The following is a 27,384-nucleotide window of genomic DNA, read 5'->3' as shown; positions in this document are numbered from 1 at the left end:
ACTTTTATTTCATGTACGTACATGCAGAAGGAGCTTATCTATGAGCAAGGAAGGGAAAAAAGGTAAACAGAGGGGCAAAGGCTTTTATTGGTGCCCCTAGGCAGGGGGCTCCAGAGTCCAGACTCTCAAGTTTTAAAAATAAGTCTTTAGCCCTCCTATAATTAGTTGTGATGCAAAATACATAGGTACCCTTCTAAGTAATTTCTGTAAAATGAGCAAGCCTGGCTGTTCCCGCCTGTTTGTGTTTTTAATCAATGAGTGAAGTCAGAGCTGTGATTTATGAGTTCTTGGGACTTCAGGCTACTGGAATCCCAAGGTCTTAAAGAGCTGCAGTACTTAACCCGAGGTACCACTGCATTGGAATTAGTTTCACAGGTTATATACCGTACATATGAACTGTGTATGTTGCACATACTGGGCTAGACGTTTATGTTAGGAAATAACCAATAAAATGTTTACTACAATTATTATTATTCAGCATGTTGTCCTTTGTGTATTGTGATATCAGACTATAGACACAACAACAAACTATAAGGGATGAGAGAGGAGATACAGTTGTACCTCGGAAGTCAAATGCCTTGTGACTCGAATGTTTTTGCTCCCGAATGCCGCAAACCCGCAAGTGAGTGTTCTGGTTTGTGAATGTTCTTTGGAATGCAAACTTCCTGCAGCCAATCATAAGCCGCGCCTTGGTTTACGAACGTTTTGGAAGCCGAACGGACATAGTCTGGAAATGAAAGAACAGCTTCCACAGACAGCTTCCAGGTCATGTGGCCAGCATGACAAAGCTGCTTCTGACGAACCAGAGCAGCGCACGGAAATGCCATTTACCTTCCGTTGTAGCGGTCCCTATTTATCTACTTGCACTTTGATGTGCTTTCGAACTGCTAGGTGGGCAGGAGCTGGGACAGAGCAACGGGAGTTCACCCCGTTGCAGGGATCCGAACCGTCGACCTTCTGATCATGCTTTCGAACTGCTAGGTTGACAGGAGAATAGAGACTGGTAAACCAATTTTTGGGGGGAAATTGTATTAAATTTGTTTAAATGTGGTTGATTTAGTAAAAATTTGGAAAAAATCAATAAATGACTTCTCAAAAAGAAAATTTTTTTTAGCTATGGCCACAAAACTGAGGGAGGTGTGCTGACTGTAGGTGTGATTTGTACAAGGAAATCAACATCTTGGTATCCAAAACAGCCACAGGTTCAGTATCACTGGGCTTGACAAAGTCAAGTGTAATACTGTGCAGAAATGCTCAAGCTGGTGGAATGGGTGTGTGATGCATTCCTGAGTCTATTAATGTGGGAGATTGCAGGCTTCTCATCATCACAGAAATCAAATGAGAGCAAATTTTGAATTGAAATAATTTGGAATCGGAACTCACCATGTTAGAAAAACATCAGCCCATTATGAACTGAGCCACACTTCTGAATTTGTATATGGCTCGTAATGGGGCTTGCCCTATTGCTGGCTGGCCTTCCCCAACAGTCTCTCTCAAACCTTCACAAGCAAAACACAACTGACAAACAAGGGCAGGATTTGGGCAGGCAAAAGTCCCTGGGATACAGACAAAATATCAGGAAGTGGGCAGAACTCCAGGTGGGGACTGAAGGGCACCAGCTATGTTGGCTGGCTGGAGTAGGCTGTTACAGAGACACACAAGATGGTGTTTAGGATGCTTCTGAATCCAAAGCAGGCAGGCTTTGCTATTCATTTATGGGTCTTTCCAAATGAATTTTAAAAGCTCTTCTTCCTTTTAGTGGGAAACTTCACTAATCCTAAAGTGAAAGCTGTAACATTACATCCCATCCACACATAATTGGGGGGGGGGGGAACATAGGCTTGCTGTTGCAGTGCTTTCACTTACTACAGGCAAAATATTTCTTCATCATAGTGTGTGTGTGTGTGTGTGTGTGTGTGTGTGTGTGTGTGTGTGTGTGATAATATAATAATAATAATATAAATTTATTATTTGTTCCCCAGCCACTCTGGGCAGCTTCCAACAAAAGATTAAAAATACATTAAAATGTCAGACATCAAAAACTTCCCTAAACAGGGCTGCCTTCAGATGTCTTCTAAACCTCAGATAGTTGTTTATCTCTTTGATATCTGATGGGAGGGCGTTCCACAGGGCGGGCACCACTACCGAGAAGGCCCTCTGCCTGGTTCCCTGTAACTTGGCTTCTCGCAGCGAGGGAACTGCCAGAAGACCCTTGGAGCTCGACCTCAATGTCCGGCCTGAACAATAGGGGTGGAGACGCTCCTTCAGGTACACTGGGCTTTAAAGGTCAGCACCAAAACATTGAATTGTGCTCAGAAACATACTGGGAGCCAATGTAGGTCTTTCAGGACTGGTGTTAGTTATGTGGTCTCCGCGGCCGCTCCCAGTCACGCGCGCATGCCCACATACCATCACCACCACAAGAAGTGCTCTGAATATGTCCTCTGTTTCCAGCATTAGTTGCAATTAACTATGTTTTATTGTTGCATGGACACAAACATTGGATGAGTCAACTCTACCCACAGGAATCTCAACTAAAGCATCCACGATAGATGGCCATCCAACCTCTGCTTAAAAACCTCCAATGATGGAGAGTCCACCACTTTCTGAAGGAGTCTTTTCCACTGTCGAACAGCTGTTACTATCAGAAAGTTCTTCCTGATGTTTAGTCAGAATCTCCTTTCTTGTAATTTGAATCCATTGATTCAGGTCCTACTATCTGGAGAAGGAGAAAACAAGCTTGCTTGTGATAGCCCTTCCATGTGATAGCCCTTAAAATATTTGAAGATGGCTATCATATCTCTTGTCAGTCTCCTATTTTCCAGCCTAAACATACCCAACTCTCTCAACCATTCCTCATAAGGCTTGGTTTCCAGACCCTTAATCATCTTGGTTGCCTTCCTCTGCATGCGTTCCAGTTTGCCAATATCCTTCCTAAATTGTGGGTGGTCTCAACAAGGCAAAATTAATCAGTACTATGATATAGACACTATACTTTTCTTGATGCAGCAAAGAATAGCATTGGTCTTTTTTGCTGCTGCATCACACCTGCCTCATGTGAAGCCTGTGGTCTACTAAGACCCCTAGATCCCTTTCACATGTACTACTGGCAAGCCAGGAGACCCCTATTTTATATTTGTGATGTATGCCTCCTCCCCATCTAGTGAATCCTAATAACCACTGTGGCTTACTCATGAAAGAAAATATTGACATGCAGGGCCAGATGTCAAGAATGTACCTCAAGGATGGAAATGCAAGGTTTCTTGCCTACTACCCTCCCAGATTAATCCAACTGCTCCCCCTGTCCTGTCCATCTCTGTTTTGAGACATTGCAGCATTCTAATTATCATGCTAGTACACTGTGTACACATCTTTAGGCATGCAATTGTGTATGCAAGCAAGTGAAAAGAAGGCTCCAGTGTGGCAAAAAAGAAGCTCCTTCAGTGTGGAAATAAGCTTTGGTACCAATGAAATGGAAAAAAAGAGCAGGCAAAGTGCAGCAGAAGACACATCATACCCGAATTCAGCCATGTGTGCCAGCCATGATGATACTCCAACACTGACTAAAAGGATTCTGTGTCCTATATTCTGTCAGACCACTTCAAGTTTTTATCTGAACAACTAAGATCATATTTCATCCATTTTCGATGCTTGGAACTTAGGTAGCTTTCAGCACAACTACAGTGCATGTTCATCTGGGAGGGGATTATTTTATGGGGCTTGCTTCCTCTCTAGATTTTCTTAGGACTGCAGCTTTCTGAAGGTACCCCCTAACTATATGCATAAAGAACAGGCTGCTCCACATAACATAATTCCACAAGCTGGACACAAGAATCCTTGAATTTTGTCAGAAGTTTATCTTTTAAAAAGAAATATGGCTAGCTAACCCCAATGTAGCATTTCCATAGGACAGCTAATCATGTTCAGCACCAAACTGTAGTAAAACAGAAGAGACTTATACACTCACCCCATGGAGATTCTGCAGATTCTATATCTTATATGCAACCAAGGCCTTAGCATCAAAACTAAATATTTTACTTACATCATGTTTGTTTCCAGATAAACACTTTTTGTGCTGCCAGTACTATGTTGATCCAAATATTATGCAAAACAATATTTTAGATGCTTTCCCCTTTAGTGAGGGAGGCAAATCAGTCAAATCTCCCTCCTCCCATTTAATGGCTATGTATTGGCATTTTGTCCTCTTTCATGAGGTGTCCTACATTGCACCCTTTTACGTGGCTGCAACAACATATGTCCAATGTCCCCCCAGGTGCCCACAATGAAATGAGATTTGTATAACATAATGCTATCCCAGCAAGTAACATTTTAAATAAAAAACAAATTGCTCACTATCAAGAGCAAACATCCACATGCAAAAAAAGTGAGGCGAGTTGAACAATCTTAAAAACACATACTTTTTATTAAAAGACGAGTTAGACCAGCTCAGCTTACATCTGAAGTATGATTAGAACCCCACTGTAAAACAATTACCAAGACTCCGTTTTGATATTTGATGTTGGAAAAAGAAAGAGACCTCATGCAGATTGAAGTGTCTTGTATGCCCCAGCAAGTATATTTTACTGCTGATTTTCTATGAATAAACATATGCTAAGAATTGCTGAAACACACTGCTGGTTTTAAACATGCCTAATGTAGTATTAGAGGTTTGTTTTCCAGACCTGCCTGCCTCCATTTATCAGCTTCTTCCCTCCAGCTGGTAAAGAATATCATTGATATCAACTCTGGTCAGCTGTCTCGCCCAATACACTCTCATCTATGGAAAAAGATATTGGAAGGCACTAGCAGGAAGCAAGACTGAAAAAAGTCTGAATAAATTGTTTCTGGCAATTTAGAAGGCAGATTGCACTTTACCAGTGTGAATCAATAATAACTGCAAAAATTATGTATCATCAAATTCATTCTAGTGCAAATATTATGGTTTGGGTGTGGGAAAGTACTGATTTTACAGAAAAGGAGGACATTACCTGTTCTGGGCCATTCCAGCATTCCTGCCTTTCCATCTTTCATCTTTGAGAGTAATTGCAGTATAGGTTTCATGCAATAAGAACATAAAAAAAACCTGGCTGTAATATTAAAATCCTTCTCTATTTAGCAGAATTATTTCAGCTATATGAAGGCAAAGTTAAAGCAGTGACCTCCAGCCAATCTTTAATTATTTGAATGTGTAAATATATTGACTATATTTGAAATTTATTTCAATATATTAAATATACTAAAATTTATGATCTGCACATAAGTGTTTCAATATATTAAATATACTAAAATTTACAATCCGCACCCTTTCTGCACATAAGGGTTATCAAGTGACTAAAATAAGTGTCCAGATTTAACAACAACATTTATACCCTCCCCATCTGGCTGGGATGCATAGCTGCCAAGTTATCCCTTTTTTACAGGGATTTTCCCTTATGCTGAATAGGCTTCCTCGCGAGAAAAGGGAAAACTTGGCAGCTATGCAGGGATGCATAGCCATGCACAGTGATATTTCCATCCTTCAAAGGTTTTTTTGGGTGGGGTGAGGTTGATTTATTTTAACAGAACAATTTACATTTGTACTTTCCATAGACAGATGCTAACATGTATGCTGGAAAGTTAAATTATAAGTTCCTACAAAATGAACATTTTTCTATTACAAAAAGGTGTATGTTTCTTAGTGAGAATGTCACCATTACCAATTATATAATTATATGTACAAGGACAACACTGCAGAGATGCTTCTTTAAGTTGCATTGCTTCCAATCAAGTACCAAGGGGACTGTAAGAATCAGATGTACTTCTGTCAAAACAGGAAGCTCCCAGTGCAGCAGCTTAGATTTATTGCACTGGGTGATTTATCTCTATTTGTCAACTCACTCACTTTAGTTGGGAATTTAAGGGTTTACTCAAAGTCAGAATTAAATGAATTGGTAACATTGTCTAAGAAAACTTGTGCAGCATCTGCCCACACAAGTCATCACATGCCAGCAACGAGCTCCAATGTTTGTGGGGTGGGGGGAGAGAAACCTCTCTATAGCTGACATTCCTTGCATTTTCTGAGCACCCACTGAACTTAAAATGTGTGTAAGAAACGACTAAGAGTTGTGAAACGCGTGTGCACAAGACCTGGTCCAGCCACTGCAACACTCAAAAGAAAGCATTCTGCCACTCTCTTCACTTTGTTTTTTTTTTAAAAAATCAGCCAATCAACACAAGATGTGCTATGAGTTTTGCTCCAAAAACCTAATCTCCAAGATTTCTGAACTAGAACAAAGTGCTAAATATTTAATGTAAGCAAATGCTGTATTAAAAAACTGTACACACTTTTCTGATTTTCTATTAAATTCAAAGCAGAACAAGAGTGGGATGGCTGACAAAGCAGCATTTAATTCTGAGCTATATCTAGACCAGAAGACCCAAGCTAATTTGCACAGGCAAACAGTCACAGTTCACATAATCACATACAGTACAATATGACAGGGGAATTAGACGGCCTGGAAAGCATGTCTGAAGTACAAGCTAGCTACTCTAAATGTATTAAATGCAGACATTTAATTCTAAAAGGGCTTTTTTATTTTAAGTTTAAAAATCATACAGAGGTTTGAGCAGGGGGTAGAGTGGGGAGAAAAGGTACAAAAACTAAAGCAGCTTGTCTTTTTTAAGCATAGAGAAGCTTCTGTATTTCTTTTTTAAATAACTTGGCATATGCTACAAGGTGACAGTCCTCATTATAAAATCTTTTGTATTACAGCAGAGCTTTCCAAACTTTTCATGTCGGTGACACATTTTAGACATGTCTCATTTCGTGACACAGTAATTCAGTTTTACTAGCAAACTGGAGGTTAAACTAACGCCTTTCCAACCTTGGGAGGAGCAAGGAGATCATTTGTGCAACACACTGCAGCCATGTCATGGCACACAGTTTGGAAAGTCTGTATTACAGCGTACTATGGTACAAGGTTGCCGTCTTATAAGATATAATCACTCTATTACCATTTGTTTATAGAGAACTAGCTACCAGACACCAATCAGGAACCAAAAAGTGAAGAGCTGTATTACCTATTGGTACTAACAAATAAACACTTTTTAATCCCTAATCGATCACAATAATTACAGTTATCAATCCAGTTTGGGAGTCAAATGTACTCCAAGAAAGCCATAAAAAATATGAACATTAGGGGGGGTGTCATATTAAGCAGGGTATCTAAATTATTTATTTACTTATTTATTAATTTTTTATGTTGCCCTTCATCTGAAGATCTCAGGGCGGTTCACAACAGAAAAATACAAAATGAGAATGCAAAATACATATTGAGAGCTTTCTTTTTCAATAAAACAATACAGATTCAAAGAGCTCACTGGGGTCAATAATACTCCCCACTCTAAAGTTTGTAACACCTACAGTAATGGTGTGCAGATTCTAACTGACCCTACAGTTTTTAAAATACAATAACAATGTACTTATAACAATGCAATAACGAGTTGCAACCTGTAACAAAATGCACAAACACATTTGGCAACTGCATGAAGAAAGACTGCGGCATTTTTTGTCACTGTTTCAACCACAGATATGAATCCCACCCCTTTTCTTGATATTTGTGATCCAGGCTAGCTGACTACATTTCTAGGCTCATTCCAGAGTTCAATGAACTCGAGACTCACGTCTGCTAAGGAGATTCATTGAACAATTATTCCAACCAATATAGGCATTTAAATGGAATGAGCTACTATGTATGAGAATGGAATAAACATTGGACACCACATGATCATGACTTTGGAAGTGTATGTGAAGGCAGAGGTGTTTTTTTAATTTTAAAAAAAGGATCTCAGGCTTGGATTTGTGATCCAAGACCGCTGCACCTGTCCTTCCTTTCTTTGCTACATAAAGCTTTAAAAACTAAAAATATTTTTTGCTATATAAAGCTTTCAAAACTAAAAATATTTTAGAAGACCGACACTGCTTCTGCTGCCACTTCCAGAGTGATGGGCAAGGAACTCTGTAGGAATGCTAGTGTGTCTGTTCTCAATGTGCCAACAAGAGCTCAATTTTTCTTAACTAAATCCCCAGCTACTTTGTGCACTAGTGAAAAAGGGTAACAGTTATATTTTAGCCAGAACCCTGTAAACATGTTCTTCTCAATCACTATCCAAGCTACGTTCTGAGTTTCAGGGGCAGATTCCTCTTTCTGCTTAGTCATAATTTGGATTCTGTTTTTCTGCTTAGCCAGCATTTTAGAAATAAATTTAATAAACAAACATTTGCAAATCTCACTGGAGTTAAAAAGATCCAAAAAGCAAAATATTGCTTAACATGAACTCTGAAAACAAAATGATGAAACAAATATTTTGCGTCACAAATTCAAGTTTGTTCCAGGATTTTATAAACCTGTGGGATACTGCAGAGCCCTAAAGCAGTTTACAGTGACATTTAGAAAAATAAGTAATTTGTCCATCATGAAAAGAGACAAAATATTGTATTTCCACCCTTCATGCTCCTTTCTCACAAGCAATGGAAATAACATATTTTAGTCTAACCATTGGTAGACATAAAGGAAACCTACTTTTTTCTAGCACAGTTGGGTTACATTTGGCTTCAACTATCAACTGAGAGTTAAAGCTTTCTTTGGATGCAAAATAATACATCACATTTAAAAATTAATTGCAATTATAAATTATGAAGGCCTAGAAAGACTGCTGCAGAGCAGCAGTCATCTGTAACAGTTTTCTATAATAAAATCTGTTTTTCTATAATAAAACAACTGTTTTATTATAGAAAACAAAACAGCAACAAGAGCATAGTGTAGCCCTTAACAATTGAATGTTTTCATTGGTAATATGTGCATTTCACAGCAAATCTGCAATTTGTTGCTGCCCATGCTTTGCTCTTGGCTTACCAATCATAATATGTTTGGAGTGAACAAATCATGATCTTTGGTCTGAGCGTAACAACAGGTGCAGGTAAAAAACATTCAAAACAAGAATACACTGCATCACCATAAAAGATGGTAACATAATGCTCTCCACCAAAGAAATAACCTCATAATTTTCTGAATTTTACTCCACTCCACTCTATACACCTCCCACAACCCATTTGAGCAGCAAATCAGAAATTTCCTAGCAGGATTGACCATGCCAACCTTAACTGCAGAGGAACAAGGATTTATGGACAGTCCTATCACCCCGGAGGAAATAGAGACGGTCTGCAAAAACCTGAAATCACACAAAGCTCCAGGCCTGGATGGTTTTACAGCAGAATTCTGTAAGAAATTCAAAGAAACCTTGATGCCCTACATGACCCACCTATTTAAAGGGGTGCCCATCCCTAAAAGCTGGACCTCCTCCAAAATAGTCTCTATCCCAAACAACTCAAAGACAGCCTCAAAGTAGAATCATACCACCCAATCTGTCAGGGGACCACTAGGGGTCAGCACAGAGCCTAGAGAACCCAGCGGAGTGGTGCAAGGGCTCAGGGATGCTGAGGTTTTTGAGCAGCACCAGGGCAGTCCATCATGTACTAGCGACAGGCAAGCCCTGAGTCCGGTGGAGGAAGGGGTCTCAGACTCTAGTTAGAGAGCGTGAGCATCGACTCAGTAGCTCAGGAGGGGAGGGGGAAGTGACAGCTCCGTCCGCGCAACAATGCAGTGATCAGAAACGTAAGGAAGAGAGGAGATTAGGAGCTCCCAAGCTGCTCTGTTGGAAGCGTTCCCAAAACACGCTACTCCCAGGTTCTGAGTCCGACTGAATGGACATGAGAACTGTAGTTCTGTCTTGTCAATATCCCTCTGGTTGAAAATTCATTATAACCCAAAGGGAATGTTATCTCATTTCCTGGCTGCAGCCCCTTATCCACCTTGGCTTACGCAAATTACTAACAAGATCAAAAAAATTGGCCTAAACCCAGAAGATCTCTTTAATGGTACTTTGAATAAGGCAAAAACAATAATTACTCAGAGGCTTTGTGATATTGAACTGCAAAAAGAAGATGCCTTACTGCAGGCATCCCCAAATTGCGGCCCTCCAGAAGTTTTGGCCTACAACTCCCATGATCCCTAGCTAAGAGGACCAGTGGTCAGGGATGATGGGAATTGTAGTCCAAAACATCTGGAGGGCTGAAGTTTGGGGATGCCTGCCTTACTTCCTAAGAACTGCAGGTGTCTAAAATCTTGGCCTAATCTGAATCTCATAGATGGGCCTTTTCCAGAGCCCGATTTGATGCGATGCCTTCAGCTGTGTTACACGGCAAATTCTTGTGTATACCGATCGAAGAGCACTTTTGTCCATGCATGTCCAACAAGGTGGAATCTGTTATTCACATTCTTTTATTCTGTGAATTCTATAGTGAAGAACAATTGTGATTCATTTTACTCTTATTATCAAAATTCACACCCTTGCAATATTATCTGGAATTTCCCCCCGAAACATTACGCAAATTCCTTCTGGAAGATTCTTTGAGCTCAGTATCCTACGCTGTGGCCAAATTTTGCACCTTAGCTATTAAAAAACGTAAATCTCTTTTATTGAATAACGTATTATAACAATTTGTCCTGCCCTCCAATGATGATATTGCTGCTACAGCTCTTAGTTAAATCTCTTATTCTTTTATGGTGTTTTATTCCGCTGGACCTGTATTTTAAGTATTGTATATTCAATTAGTATATTGACTGTTAAAACCCCATATCAGTCGTTTTTATTGTTTATGTAGAGAATTATGCAGAATTTCTGGTTTGATATGATGGCTGTTTGCCGTAATAAACATTGACTGACTGATTGAGTTCTGTCTTGTATATAGCTGTATAATAAAACACTGAAAATATATACCGGTAGAGTTGGTAGTCGTTACTTTTGGAAAGCAGCCCCAGCACCCTTACACAATCTCAGTGATGAATCAAGACAACAACATCAATCTTAGCTAACCACGTAAAATAGGGTTGCCATATTTTGAAGAGCAAAAAATAATAATACATTTGCTGACTTTTACTTTTAACTACAGATTGCTTTGACGACTCTCATTTTAAATACCCCTACTATATGTAGGCTATAGAAGCTGTGATATATTGCTAGGAACAATGTTCTTACCTTTCAACAAAATAATAATAATACATATTGCTCTCTCATTTGTCACATGAAAGTATTTGGGTTCATGTTCACATCTTTGTGAACATAAGTGTGCACAGAACAATTTATTAAATTGTTTAACATGTACATATGGATTCTCCTTAAGGGCAGAGGAATGTTAAATCTTGCCCTCCCAGACTCCTTCTCCAAGAACTTGTAGCTGAGCCACCATCCTTTTAGTTTTAGTTCTGCCACAAGCGAAGGGATTTACCGGTATATAGTATGTAGCTAGATTAATTGTTGTGATTCTCTGCTGCAGACTAGCTTAGAAAATGCACTAGAAAAAAATGGCTTACTGTAACCAAAAACAAACAAAAAAAAACCGTGGAAATTTTGCCAAATTTTAAAAATCTGCCCAGGCAGAAATTTTAATCCTGAAAAAGGGGGTGTGTCTGGGCAGAAGACAACACATTGCAACCCTAAAACTTTTTACACAAATTAATAGCCCGAACCCAGGCTGGCTTTGTCCCTGATCGCAATATAACAGACCCTATTAGGAAATTACCAAATCTGATCAAGCACAGCCAAAAAAACCAAACTCCCACTGTTGATTACGTCCGTAGACATCCTCAAAGCCTTTGATTGTCTAGAATGTTAGAAGTATTAACCAACATGACATTTGGCTCCAACTTCCTACAAACCCTCAAACAAATTTACTGCTAAGCCTCAGCAATATGCACAATTTTAGTATGGAATCCAATGCCATAGCAATCCAAAGAGGCACAAAACAAGGGTGCCCACTGTCTCCCAATTATCCTGGCCCTGGAAACCCTAGCAGTTTGACTCCGGGCCAAACTACACACCATGTTAACTATATATTTGAATTCAGTGATCGGGAGTCACATCTTTTTGAAAACTCACAACAGTCATGAGGGTCCACAGTCCAGATCATGACAAAGACCCCTGCCTCCGTTCTGTTTTCCCACTGAAAATCCCTGCCAGATACTATTTTCTGCCATTAGCTGTTTGAAGGGGTTAATTTTCACTGAGAAAATGGCATGGGTGGTGAGAAAGGGTTAAGTAACTTGAAAATTTTGACATTTAACCATTTAATATCAATGTGAAATGTAAAAAAAAAATCTTAAAATACTGCAAAGCGGCAATGTTTTTACTTTCCTAAATCAAAAGTTGCATGTTTCTTCTCTGACCACTGTGTGGTGCTATAAACCTTAAGAAAAACTTTTGACAAAACTTGGAAAATCTATTTGAAGGCAGTATTGGCATTCTATTTTATTGCTTTAACTAATGCTTTTTATACTGAATTACACAGTGCAGTAAATTCAGTGGTAATGGACCAAAAATACAATGAAGGCATGAATTTAATACAGATTTTAAAAATCACATTATATTTTCAACTCTATGCATTTGGGCAGCAATGTCTATATAAATTGAGTCTACTGATAAAAAAATGGCATTAGTGTTAAAATAATTTGAGCAGGATTCAACTAATGAGTTCCAAGGAGCTTGTGCAATGGAGCTTTCCCCAGTCTCCCCCCACCCCCCCATAATTGGACTGTGGGAGTCAGGAGAACCCCAGAACAGCATGTAGGGGGGAGAGGGGGGCAGTCTATCTGGCAAGCTGAAATGTTTGTACAGTGGTGCCTCTGGTTGCGAACAGGATCCGTTCCGGAGGCCCGTTCACAACATGAAAAGGCCGCATCCTGAAGTGCCGAATCTGCCCACACGCGTGACGCAATTCAGCACTTCTGCGTATGTGCAAAGTGCAATTTAGCATTTCTGTGCATGCATGCGCCAAACCCAAAAGTAACCCGTTCTGGGACTTCCAGGTTCGGCGCGGGACGCAACCTGAAAAGACGCAACCCGCAGTGGACGTAACATGAGGTATGACTGTACTGATGGAAGATTAGCTTAGCACAATACTGAATTTCTCTCATTTATAAGCTAGTGTGATGCATTAATATGATTTAGTTCAGATGGCAACAGAAAACCATGGTTCACAGTTCAGTCTGCACACAGCCACAACCCAGGACTGAGAAAAACACAATTCTCCACTTACATTTTCTATGACAAATGTCCACTCTTTGTCTTCAAATTCCTCAGCATGAGGATCCTAGAAGACAAAAATGTAATATTAAGTTCATTTCTGAACATTAGACAAAAAGTCTTGCTAGTAACACTATTTTGTATTTTATTTTATTCTTCACATAATACCGGTATGGAAAAGGTGGCACAGGAAAGTAAGAATTATGTTTTGATGTTATATATTAATTATGTATCAATTTTTGAAATTTAAAGGAGACATATATTTATTCTATTTAATTTATTTTCATTTATTCAGAAAATTCTAAATGTAAAGGTCTAATGCAATGATAAGGTCTCACTTGGTGCCAAAAACTATATCAGAGAAGGTGCAAGTCTTACTGGGCCAGGCATTCCATGGGAAAGGTGGCACAGCCCAAAAGGCCGTTCCCCCCATAGCTACTTGCCTCACCTCTGAAAGTGGGAGAACTAAAGAAAGGTCATTGATTTCTATCTTAACAAACAGAAAGGCTCATGGGGCACTGAAGTTTCCTCAAGACCACAGTCTTACCAGGATTTATTTTAGTTTATCAATCCATATTCACTAAATCACTGATCCAGAAATTAATTCAGCACCTTCCTTTCAGAAAGAAATGGAACTAGAGACTCAACACTACAAATCTTCTAATAATCTTACTCAGTTGTTTTGTGTAGGTACTAAACAGTGTTAGGGACAAGCTGGAATCCCGTGTCTGTTGTATCCAGTGCTTTTTTCCCTTAAAAAATGTCTGGGGTACTCTCATTGTCCTACTCATTTTGAAATACTGCCCCTCAATGAGGCAAAACTTAGATTCACAAAAGGTTTAGGGGAATGCATACCCCTGCGTACCCCAGAAAAAAGCACTGGTTGTATCCATAGTGTAAGTGCCACAAGACTGATTAGTTGTGTTCTTACACCAATCTCTGGCAATGGTTGTCTTGGTATGAACAGAAACACTGAAGTACAGTACCCCCAGGTCACAAGACAGGCAGCCTAGCTAGAAACACACATAAGTTGATGGCATCACAGGGCTGGCGTCACTACTGAGAAGGCCCTCTGCCTGGTTCCCTATAGCTTCACTTCTCACAGTGAAGGAACTGCCAGAAGGCCCTTGGAGCTGAACGATGGGGGTGGAAAAGCTCCTTCGGGTATACAGGGTTAAGGCCATTGAGGGCTTTAAAAGTTAACACCAACACTTTGAATTGTGCTCTGAAACGTACTTACGTAGTTCTTAATATCACAAGTACAACACTGCTTCTCTAAGTTGAAAGTGTTACTGGATTTCTAGATTCAGGTAGCAAACAGTTAAGGGCTGCAGCCCTGCACATGCTTGAGAGTAAAATCTCTTTAATTTAATGGAGCTTACTCTGGTTTAATGGGCTGCTCTGGTTTGCCAGAAGCGGCTTTGTCATGCTGGCCACATGATCTGGAAGCTATACGCCGGCTCCCTCGGCCAACAATGCGAGATGAGCGCGCAACCCCAGAGTCGGTCACGACTGGACCTAATGGTCAGGGGTCCCTTTACCTTTACCTTTTTACTTCTCAGTTTGCCCAATCTGCCTAGCCATTCTAGACATTCTAGATTCACAGGTGGCACTGTGGGTTAAACCACAGAGCCTAGGGCTTGCTGATCAGAAGGTTGGCGGTTCGAATCCCCACGACGGGGTGAGCTCCCGTTGCTCGGTCTCAGCTCCTGCCAAACTAGCAGTTCGAAAGCACGTCAAAGTGCAAGTAGATAAATAGGTACCGCTCCAAGCGGAAAGGTAAACAGCATTTCTGTGTGCTGCTCTGGTTCGCCAGAAGCGGCTTTGTCATCCTGGCCACATGACCTGAAAGCTGTACGCCGGCTCCCTCGGCCAGTAACGTGAGGTGAGCGCTGCAACCCCAGAGTCGGTCATGACTGGACCTAATGGTCAGGGGTCCCTTTACTTCTCAGTTTGCCCAATCTGCCTAGCCATTCTAGACTTTACAGGTAATTTTAACCTGTAAGATGTTTGAGGACTACAGAGAGGTCATTTTGGATTTGCAAATATGTCTGAGGATGGTACATCACCATTCTGATGAGCTGTATTTTCATCTATGTGTATGAACATTTTCTAAAGATACAGTGGCCTGCCTCTATATCATGCAAAATATTCAGCCCATTGACTGATTGCCTAAGCTTTTAAGTAGCAGGTTTTCAAGTATCCACTGTTGAATGCTAAGAGCCTATACTTAACATTCTCATTAGTAACTGAAGCCCAGACTTACCCTCTAATCCTACCAGCAACACCATTTCAACAGCCACTTACAGATCCAGACACACTGCAATCTGTATCACTTCTGAAAACACATGGCTCGTCTATCTTAGTTCCTATTCTTCACCTATGCTACTATTTCAGATTGCTGCTTTACAAATAGAATCAAGCCTTTATCTCAGATTCCTATATAGTTCTGGATTAGTTATAATCTCTCAGCGTTTGTTGCCAACACAGATAATAAGGCAGCAGCTCAGCTGTGATCTTGAGTTGTAACCAGTGCAAACAGTTGCTGCTGGAATACAGGCCCATTGTCATCACTGTCACGAAAACTACAGTGCAGACATTTGCAACTCTCTTCCTGTGGGGAATTGTTCAGCAAAGCCAGTCAGTCACTTGGACACAACGGTCCCTAGCTGCCATAGTAGCCTTCATCTTTCTAACACAGAGGGGTAGAGTCAGGACTTTAATTGTTTAATTGTTTTTCTGTGTGGTATTAATGGGGGCACATCTCTCACACTTCCAATTTGACAAGAGTTTAGTAGATTGACAGAGGATGGTAGTTACTTTGATGAATCTGGAACCAGGGGTGCAGTCTTGCATATGTGATGCAAGAAGTACCCCTCTGCTTGTGTTGTAACTCACCCTGAGACTTTAGGGTGAAAAGCAGGTAATAAATTGTAATGGTGGTGGTGATGCTGCTAATGGTAACAGAGAACATAAAGCATGACCTTACAAAGGCATCTGCCTCACTGCAACACTTTCTTCCTTCAACCCCAGATGTACCAATGGCCTAGTTCTTATTGAGGTGATATACCTGTGCTGTGTCTAGGTTTCATCAATTCAAACTGCGAAGACGAGGGCGCTCACATGACTACAATATTCTGCATGCACACGAAAGCTCATACCAATGACAAACTTAGTTGGTCTCTAAGGTGCTACTGGAAGGATTTTTTAAATTTTGTTTTGACTACGGCAGACCAACACGGCTACCTACCTGTAACTAGAATATTCTTCGTAAGTATGTGAGAGGATTTTTAACTTAGCTTTCTCCCTGATATGGTAGTTTTCTATATGTAGGATTTGTGTTTGTGTGCCAGATCATTCTATCAAATTAGCTCCCACCTGCAGCCTGAAGGGGCACTGCCCAGACACAGGGTACTACTCAGGGAGGACAAAGCAACCAAGGCTCTTTTTAAGCAATTGTTAACTCTAGACACACACACTTGTACTTTTAAGGTATGGCTGCTTGTAACCAGTTTATTATTTCTCACTATAGCTACACAGTACAGAGTGAAGTAGAAACAAAACAGCTTAATGTTTAGTTTAACTACAATTTACATAATATTACCAAAGTATGACACCTCACCACAGATAATGAAACCTTAGCGCAAATAAACCAGTGTTTAATTATAAAAAGAAGCCCCTTCAGTAAATGTTTTGAGAAAGAAAGCTTCAGCCACATTGGAATGGAAGGGATGGTGAAAGGAAAATTAAACAGTCTGCTTAATTTTAAAGACATCTTTGTTTTCAAGGATTGCCCCTTATTAAAAGTATGGCACAATTCCCTATCAATTATTTGATACCCTTTTCTAACATAATATAAATCTATACAACATGCATGCATGACCTTATCCTTTGAAATTTCCACATTCAGCTTTGTCCCATGCTATATAATCTGAGACCTGAACATTCACAGCCAATCTTTTCCCCTTCATTTATCTCCTCTTGCATGCACAAACACACACAGGCACCACCACACTATTCTCATCCCCCCACCAGCTGAAATAGCTTGGGGAAACTCTTTTAGAGCCATCCAAGGTGGTGGTGATCGCTGCATGTGGTGGGAGTAAGATATAATGATGGTCACCAATTTAAAGGTAAAGGTAAATGACACCTGACAATTAAGTCCAGTCGCGAATTCTGGGTCATGTGGCCAGCATGACTAAGCCACTTCTGGTGAAACCAGAGCAGCGCATGGAAATGCCGTTTTCCTTCCCACTGGAGCGGTATGTATTTATCTAGTTGCACTTTGACGTGCTTTCGAACTGGTAGGTTGGCAGGAGCTGGGACTGAGCAACGGGAGCTCACCCCGCGCCGACCTTCCGATCGGGAAGCCCACGGCTCAGTGGTTTACACCACAGTGCCACCTGCATCCCGATCACTAATTTGGATGTCCCTAAATGAGATTGTGATGGGAACTGCAGTCTAAGAACATGACACCACCATGTTAGTGTTTTAAACCCAATCAGCAGTGTAACGCTCCATAAAGAGACCTGATAACAGATGGTGCAGCATTTCAGAAGGAACTTGAGAGACAATATTTAAAGGAGCATTTGCCAGAAGTTCTTCTGCTGGTGCCTGACATTTTATTACATGGAAAGTGTATAGATAATATAGTTTAGAAATGAACATAGCTTGAACTTTTTGAAAACAGAAAAGGTTAGCTAATGTCTACCAGCTTTACCAATGTGATAACAACTGAAGGCTGCAATCATATGTGCATTTACTGGGGAGTAAGTATCAATAGCTCAGTGGCGCTGACTTCTGAGTAAACATATAGGATCATGCTGGAATAACTAACATGCAGTTGAATCCCATACATATCTACTCAGAAGTAAGCTCCATCGAGCTAAATGGTTACTCCCAAATTAAGACGCATAGGATTTCAGCCTGATCACTTAATCTCTATTGGTAACAGCAGGTTCAGGGCTAAATCCTAAAACCATTTATTTGGAAATATAGAGCTGGCTTCAACTAATGAGCCCCACTAGTGGAAGCCTGTGCAAGGGACATCTGCTTGTGCAATGGGATTTTCTTAACTTATCTCCCATGTCCCCCTAAGTTGACTCAGGAGGGTTGAGAGAAACCCCAGTATAGCACAACCATTTCACCTTGCAAGCTTAAATGTTTGCACAGGTGGAACAACTGCCATAGTGTTATGTTGAATTTTGACCAAAGGTTTTTTCATTCTTTCAATGGTGCATACTTGCAAGAAAGCTTGTTTGGACTGCAGTCTTAATGAAGGTAACATTAGAAAATGTAGAATCAGATGTTCATAGCATTTCCTGTTTATTATTAAATCTATGAAATTGGGACAATTAAAGACAAGATAAAACAACATAGTTACCTTGAAAAGTGTCACAGTGATTTCAATGTTTTCAGGAACAGGCCACACAACAACACCACGATATGGATTTTTTATTCCTGGCTGCCAGCTATGAGCCTGAAGAAACATTGAGGAGGAGAAAAGCAATTGGGAAAAAATGGATTAATGTACAGAGCAAATTCAGCCAAATTTATGCAGAAACAACATGCACAGTACTAGATTACACGTTTCAAAAAGGTGAGAAGGATTCTCTCCCTCAATATTCTAATTTTCTTGAAAGTGTTGGAAAAGACACAATGCTGATTTGGCTGAATACTTTTTGTTCAGAGGCTTCATTCATGAATTGTCTGATGGCTAGGCTGAGGCTGGGAGCATTTTCCCGTTCTGCTCCCAGACTAACGTTGTGACTAACTTAACTACCTTAAACTCCTCTCCTGCACAACCTTCACCTTCAAATGTATAGACCAGGGGTCACCAAAAGTCTTTCTCTGGTGCCACTGGGCTAGTGCCCCAGACTCTGAGCTTTCATGTAAAAGTAAGCATCTAGCCTTCCTACAAAGGAAGTTATAGAGCAAAATGTGTAATTATCTGCCAAGTAATTTCTGTGAAATAAGAGCAAGTGCTACCTTGAATATTTTTCCGGGTACTGATAAAAGCTCCCTGTTGTCATAGACAGCAACATCAGGCTGTTTGTGTGCAAAATCAATTTGTATTATCTCCATAAGTGGAACCAGCAGAGCATGGCTGATTTCACATGAGAAGCACAAAGTTACCTCTAGTTTTGTGTTTTATCATGATATCCATAGTAGCTATTTTGCACTACCACTCCAGCACATTTTTAAATGTACCCAATTGCTGACTCTTGTTGTAGACGAATTCATGGAAGATACCTTTTCAATGGCTATTAACCAAGACAAGTGGGAGCTGCAGCACAATTTTGCAGTGTAAACCAAGCACCTAAAGCACCTAAAGGAAGTGTGCTGTTTGGGAATAGAACCTGACCCTTTTGTTGTTCAGGCCTTGGGGTTCAGAAGCAGGAAGGGATAAACATCACCATTCCTCTCTGCACCACTAGTCCCTCCCCAGCTATCCTATATAGTGCTAAGAAACTGCCAGGCCCAAACCAAAGTATTTTATATTATGCGGCATGGGAGGCAGGGATGGGAAGAAGAGTTCTGGAGAAATTAACTCAAATCATAATCACCCCCAAAGATACTTGCTCCAAGGTGTCACGATGGATGAGCAGGTCAACTGCCTTTTTTCCCCTCTGCCCTCCATATCCCCCTGCTAAATGGACATGCAAAATTGTGTGCCTCTGCTGCTCTCAGCTTGTTTGGTATAATAAGCAGCCTGCCTGAATTTTCATTTTGTAGACAGGGGTAGCCAATATGGTGGCCTCCAGATGTTTTGGACTATAATTCCCATAATCCCTGATCATTGGCCAACTGGGACAGATTGGGAGCTTCCATCCATAACATCTGGAAGACCCCACGTTGACTACCCCATGCTGAAGAACCCCCTTCTCTCCAGGGTGAACTACCGTCACCATACTATAAGGCAATGGTGGCCAAACTTGGCCCTTCAGTTGTTTTGGGACTACAGTTCCCATCATTCCTGACCACTGGTCCTGTTAGCTAGAGATGATGGGAGTTGTAGTCCAAAAACAGCTGGAGGGCCAAGTTTGGCCACCACTGCTGTAAGGGAAGTTCAGGTGCTCCAGTCAGGCAGCTATTTTTTTAAAAATATTTAATTTGCTTTAAATTGACAGGTGTATGTACTACTGTGTATTGTGCATTGCCCAAGTATGCAGAAGTCATGTTGATATAAGAATTCGAGACCCCAGGTGTATATTTTTGATTTCAATTATATTTCACTTTAATTGCATTTAACCTTTTAGAATGTATTAGGTTTGATTTTTGTGTGTTCTTCATTTGTGAGTCTCTCCTTCCTATGCTGCATTACAACCCTCCTTATCTAACCCTGAAAGTGGCACAAATGGCAGGATATTTTCCTATGTCAGTTATGAATTAGCACCAGAGTGTTACTCAGAAATCCTTGGAAGTTTCCTGAAAGATAGGCTAGGTTGCCAGGGCAACGTGGGACATCTGATACCTAAAATGGGCAAAAGGCCTAGGCACTTCTGGTCAACCCCAATGTAAGGGTGCTGTTGCGGCTACTCTTGAGTAACAACGTCCAAGTCTGCTCTGTCTTTAAGAGTTTTATTGTGCATAGTATTTACAGTGCAAAGATGGTAAAAAAAACCATGACCTCTCAGTCACTCGCAGAATCCGGGAGTGGACGCTTCCTGTTGCGCATCCAGCATAAGAGCTTAGGAACCCCAAAACGCTGCCCCCCAACCTTACGTTTCGTTGCGCGCCTTAAATCAGGCGACGGAAGCGGCTGCCTACTCCCCTCCACCTGTTGGTCAGGGGGGTGCAAGGGCTCTCCTACATCTCTGAGCCTTAACTGCTCCATCCCGCTAACTTCCTCATTTCCCCCACCTGACCCGCTGCTGCTGCTCTCACTGGTCGGGGTGCTGGTGTGGAGGATGGTCAGAGGCTCCCTGTACTGAGGTCCACTGACACCCAAGGTGATAGCGGGGGAAGACAATAGCAGGAAAACACCATACGTGTTTTCTATCCAATGACCTATGACCTTTCTTGACACATGTAAAGGGGATGTTTTATGTTTAAGAATGTTTTGTGACTCTTTGTGTGTTGTATATAACCTTTGGCTCTGAAGTGCCTTGGGGCAGACCTTCTTAACTGGCAAGTTGAGTTGAGTGAGCTCTGTCCTATTGCACTAGCTATAATAAACACCGGGTCCCTAATCTGGATGCTGGACTTAAAGAAATTCATTGGTTCTGTGCTTTATTTAAAAGATGGTCCCTCACCTGGGTAATGAACAAGGTGGCGTAGAAGTGAATTCTTACCACAATGTTTAGTTTCCAAACTTATAGGCACTCAGCTACCTGAGTTTGCTGTTAGACAGAAGATATCAAAAAATGGAACACCTGATTGTTGAAGACACAGTGCTGAACAAGATTTTAATTTGTTCTGATTCAGCAAGGCAACTCTCAAATACTTTATAAAAAATAAGATTAGCAAAATGCAACCAATTTGGCATCTTCTTTAAAAAAAAAACCTACTTTTTAATTAGGAAAAAAATCCACATCAACAGTAGAATAACATCTTCACTAGATGAACTTGAAAGCCACAAAATAAAAAAGATAGCGAACTGTTTTGAAACTTTCAACTGACCCTTAAAACGTTATTACTCTACTGCTACTTTGCAATTAATAAAACATTAAGTATAATCTCTGCATCACTAAATGGATAGTACATTTTGTATCCTTTGGCCCAGGCTGAGATAAACTGAAGAAAAGGATTTAAGGCACAAAGGTTTCTAGAGGGTTCTGTAATTGCACTGCACTGGGGGTAAGATCCGAAATGTCAGAGAGCAGAGTGGCAACACAGAAGCATCTTGGTCTATTTTTCTATGCAACACAAAAGGTACCATTTTCCTATCAAAGTTTTAGCACATTTAGGGATTTGCCTCTGCTGACCATAACTGATATGAGCAAGCCTCAACATTTACTAATTGTTTTAATTGTCCTACATATGGACTTTTCTTTAAAACAAAAATTCATACAACAGTCTTACCAAAAAGGTAAGATAAATATGCACCGGTAGGCTCAGGGCCACAGCAAGCTATCTTTATTGCCTTCTACTTCACTGATAGCCGATATGGTGCCCTCCAGAAGTTGATGGGCTACAAACATCCCTAACCACTGGCCATGCTGGTTACGGCTGAAGGGAGTTTTAATCCATGAGCATATGGATGTCATCACATTGGCTACCTTGTTTATAATGGGAAACAGTGATGAGGAGAATCCAGGCTAAACTTTTGGAAAATACACTTGTTTATAAAAGTGAGAGACACACAGCCTGATTCTATGATTTTTCTATTATATATACTTTTATTCTGTCAAATTTTCTCTGATTTTCATTTTCAGCCCATCATATATAATCTTCTTCTTCTTCTTTGGCGATCACTTGTAGCCTAGTAAGATTGTCTTCCATAAACACGGTTTTAACAATGAGTCCGTAAGTGATTGTGGAGGCCAATTCTGGATCCACACGTCCTTCCACAGTGGGGACATTGGTTTCCGGGCGGGAGTTGATCACGGTGTGGATTTGCCAAGCGTACCTTCCTCTTAGCACGTTTCTCCCTTGCGTCCTGAGATCGAGTTTCTTCAAAGCCCATGACACCTTTGGTAAAGGCTGTTCTCCAACTGGAGCACTCGCAGGCCAGTGTTTCCCAGTTGTCAGTGTTTATACTACATTTTTAAGATTTGCCTTGAGACCTCTTTTGAGCATTACGCTTTCCATTTTTAAGTTCGGAATAGAGTAGTTGCTTTGGAAGACGATCATCAGGCATCTGCACAGCATGACCAGTTCAACAAAGTTGATGTTGAAGAATCATTGCTTCAACACTGGTGATCTTTGCTTCTTCCAGTACACTGATATTAGCTCGCCTGTCTTCCCAGGTGATGTGTAAAAATTTTCAGAGACACCGTTGATGGTGGACCTACTCGCTGGATCATCACCTTGTCATGGTGAGTGGGCTTGCATGTTCCTATGACCCTTGTGAGCGAAGCCGTCGGGGATCTCGTACTCCCAGCAGGGTCACCCAAGTCGGTAAGGTCAAGGGGAAGGAGCTAGACAAAGAATGATCCAAGAAGTCCTCACCGGCAGAACAGGTGGGTGATAACAAGCGGTATGCTACAACGGCTGTGAAGGCAGATGAAGGCTGCAGCAGATAGGACTCTACCAGTTTGTCATGACTACTTCATGCCATCGGAACAGAGCCCTACTGCGAAGACTGTGCATTGGTCAGTGTGCACTAATCTACACACATAAAACAAAATCACGCACAGGCGATATATAATACTGAAATGTTCTCCTCCCCTCCCAGGATCATTCCATTTTTATAGGAGACTAGCTGACCCTGCCACGCATTGCTGTGGCTTAGTCTGTGAAATGGGCCCTCAGAGTCTCCCTTCAGACCCCCCTGTAGGCCCTAAATGGGCCCTCAGGGTCCCCCTTCAGACCCCCCTGTAGGCCCCACTGTGGTTTAGTCTGTGAAATGGGCCCTCAGAGTCCCCCTTCAGACTCCCCTGTAGGCCCCACTGTGGTTTAGTCTGTTATATGGGCCCTCAGAGTCCCCCTTCAGACTCCCCTGTAGGCCCTAAATGGTCCCTCAGAGTCCCCCTTCAGATCCCCCTGTAGGCCCCACTGTGGTTTAGTCTGTGAAATGGGCCCTCAGAGTCCCCCTTCAGACTCCCCTGTAGGCCCCACTGTGGTTTAGTCTGTTATATGGGCCCTCAGAGTCCCCCTTCAGATCCCCCTGTAGGCCCCACTGTGGTTTAGTCTGTGAAATGGGCCCTCAGAGTCCCCCTTCAGACTCCCCTGTAGGCCCTAAATGGTCCTTCAGAGTCCCACTTCAGGCCCCACTGTGGTTTAGTATGTGAAATGGGCCCTCAGAGTCCCCCTTCAGACTACCCTATAGGCTCCACTGTAGGTCAGTCTGTTATATGGGCCCTCAGAGTCCCCCTTGAGACCCCCCCTGTAGGCCCCACTGGGCTGTTTCATGTCAGTGGGGAGATCTCTGCGGAGGGTGAGGATCGTGGATCAGGCGAGATATGAGCAGAGGGCACGGATTGTGGATCGGGTAGGATGGTGAAGGCCGAGACCTATGGGGGGGTCTCTGGAGAGTGGGGGGGAATCTCTGGGGGTAGGTACCTCCATGGCGGGAGGGGGTCCTTGGGGAGCGGGCTATTGTTGGGATGGCCTGGTCCCTGGCAGAGGTCTGTTCTCCGGGGTGGGCTGTGTCCCGGGGTGGTGGGGTGGATGGAGAGTGGCCGTTATTTTGCCAGTGGGTGGGATTTTGGGTGTATGTTTGATTTTGTTTGGTGGGGTGGGTGGGGATTGGGCGGGATTAGGTGTATGTTGGATGTTGTTCGTAGGATGTCTACTGAAGGGGGCAATTTTTGGGTATACAAATCCAGGTTTCTACCTGTCCTAGGTTTGTGTATAGACAATGTAAGTGGATAGAGACACTCTCACATGGGGTCCCGATGTTGTGGGCAAATTTGAGGACAATCGGGTAAGCGGTTGTGGGGAAAGATTCGTTAGAACAAAAAGCACCCTCTACATTTTTATATATATAGATGAATATACAAAAGCCAAGGGCACAGGCTGCCAAAGATATACGTAATCCTTGGGACACAAATATCATCCTAATATAAAAGAATTTGGCATTTGCTTTGCTTCCAAGAATGCAATTAAAAGAAACTAATGACATGCACAATGATTTGAATGCATAATACAACTGTCTCTACAGTTCTAGAGACAAACATCTCAAATCAAGTAGAAACACCAAGTTACATACAGTGGTACCTCTACTTACTAATTTAATGTGTTCCGAATGTACATTTGTAAGTCGAAAAAAGTCGAATCCCATAGGAATGCATTGGGAGAAAAAAATCGTAAGTAGAAGCAACCCTATCTAAAAATTCGTAAGTAGAAAAAAAAAATCTTATCTAAACCACATCCAAGATGGCGGAGAGAGCTCCATTGGTAAGTAGAAACATTTGTAAGTAGAGTTATTCGTAAGTAGAGGTACCACTGTATTTTCAAAATGTTATATAGAACTTGATGGTGAGTAGTTTGTGTCATTTTAGAAATGCTCTCCAAATGCCCCAAGTTAAAATCTCATTAACTGATATGTCAGTGCAGCAGAACTATTCTGTCTCTTGTAGAAAGTCAGACACTTGAAAAACAAACTCACCATCAACACATGGATCTGCCTATGTAAATTAGGAACACATAAGGATGAAATCTGATGTCTAGAAACCATGTCCACTGCATAGCAGGTATAATTCTGAGGAGAAGGGACTCCTGTGGCTTCCAAGTATGGTGCTGGAATCATGGACTGGACAGAGCATCTGTATGTCAGTCCATAAAGTAAAGGTACCCCTGACCGTTAGGTCCAGTTGCGGACAACTCTGGAGTTGCACACTCATCTCGCTCTATAGGCTGAGGGAGCCGGCGTTTGCCTGCAGACAGCGTCCAGGTCATGTGGTCAGCATGACTAAGCCGCTACTGGCGAATCAGAGCAGCACACAGAAACGCTGTTTACCTTCCCGCTGAAGCAGTACCTATTTATCTACTTGCACTTTGACGTGCTTTTGAACTGCTAGGTGGGCAGGAGCAGGGACCAAGCAACGGGAACTCACCCCATTGCGGGGCTTCAAATCACCAACCTTCTAATCAGCAAGCCCTAGGCTCTGTGGTTTAGACCACAGCGCCACCCGCGTCCCATACGTCAGTCCATAGCTGCCTGAAAATCTAGGATAGCTGGAGGATAGTAGTGCTGAACATATTATGTGGCTAGACTATAAACAGCAGAATGGGAATGGGGATGCACTTTCAAAGACACATCTTATGAAGGAAATGAAAAGCTGAGAGACAGCTTCCACATCCTGATGCACATCAGATCTGTTTCCTGATCCATCAGTTATGTATGTGCAGAAACCTGATTATGTGTACAGATTTCCTTAGCTGGATTGGGGAATTTAAGTGACTGTTTGACCAACCTCTTCAAAGCAACTCAGCGAATTCAAATTATTTCCACATAAATAATAATAATGTGGAAATATGACCACAAAGGAGCTAGCATATAATAGGTGTTCAAATGCAATTTAATTTTGTACATTTTGCTCATTATAGCACAATGGCTATTCTTTTATACGAGTATGAAATTATTATTATGGTCATTATTCATTTACTACGGACATATTAGCTGGGAGCTCTTGGAAGTAAAGAAAGTTTTGCAGTAATACATCAACTATGACCAACTTGAACAATTTGAATCTATCCTTTAAGTCAGGCATCCCCAAACTGTGGCCCTCCAGATCCTTTGGCCTACAACTCCCATGATCCCTAGCTAACAGGACCAGCAGTCGGGGAAGATGGGAATTGTAGTCCAAAACATCTGGAGGGCCAAAGTTTGGGGGTGCCTGCTTTAAGTGTATAAATAATTTGAGAATAAAGCAAGTTAATGTATGTGGTTAACATGCTGGGTGAGGGCCATTTTCCCACCCAGAAAACCAATTCAAGTAATAAAAACCAATTCAAGTAATAAAAATAAGCAACCATGACCATTTAATATTTTATTATACTAGCTCTTTAGATAAGGAACCTTCCATCTGACCACCTTGGAGGGAAGGCAGGAAAAATACTGAATACATCAATAGACTACTATTGATTACTATTGATCTTCACAATGACACATGCTGAGCTTATTGTACTGCATGCATCGATGCAACTTTAGTAACTAGTAATACTAATCAGGGTATTCATAAGAAAAGACAAAGAACAGCTTAGTTATATTTGTAAAAATCACTTATCCTTCTCTGGTCTTAAGGCAAAACAATAATCAACTAGCTTATTTCAACTTCTATTTCCCTTATTCAACTAAACTAAACTAACCTTAGAAGATTTCCTTCGACTTCTTCTTGTCCAAACCACTACCAATTTATCAGGTTGCCTGTTGAGGGGGAAAAAAGAGACACCCACCATTAATTTTTTCTTGATAGATAAGATAGATAGATAGATAGATAGATAGATAGATAGATAGATAGATTAGATTTATGAAGTGATAAAAGAACAGTGCTTTCTCTTGCACCACTCCTTCATATGAAAGAGACTACAATTCATCGATTACCTTCTCATATCAACTCCTTTGAGCTATTTCAAAACTCTCCAATTCAAAAGATCATAGGTTTTTCAAACTAATTATCTACATATAAATGTACACATCACACACACACACCCCAA

The 27,384-nt window shown here is 41.3% G+C and overlaps 1 protein-coding gene across 4 annotated transcripts in view; it reads right to left on the bottom strand.

Annotated features, from left to right (window-relative positions):
- EHBP1 (EH domain binding protein 1) overlaps positions 1–27,384 on the bottom strand; it is a 282,002-nt gene that overhangs the window by 202,284 nt on the left and 52,334 nt on the right. For 3 of the 4 annotated variants that reach the window (XM_035110449.3, XM_035110450.3, XM_035110447.3), the window contains exons 3-5: positions 27,037–27,094; positions 18,503–18,598; positions 13,133–13,186 (exon numbers count right to left, since the gene is read on the bottom strand). In XM_035110449.3, the coding sequence (XP_034966340.3) occupies positions 13,133–13,186; positions 18,503–18,598; positions 27,037–27,094 (208 nt within the window). The remainder of the gene's footprint in view (positions 1–13,132; positions 13,187–18,502; positions 18,599–27,036; positions 27,095–27,384) is intronic. The other variant, XM_088665495.1, reaches the window with a different exon arrangement.

This window comes from Zootoca vivipara, chromosome 3, assembly GCF_965207765.1.
Source record: "Zootoca vivipara chromosome 3, rZooViv2.hap1.1, whole genome shotgun sequence".
Lineage (NCBI taxonomy): Eukaryota > Metazoa > Chordata > Lepidosauria > Squamata > Lacertidae > Zootoca > Zootoca vivipara.
The sequence above is the reverse complement of the archived record's forward strand: the minus strand, read 5'-3'. Positions and strand labels throughout refer to the sequence as shown.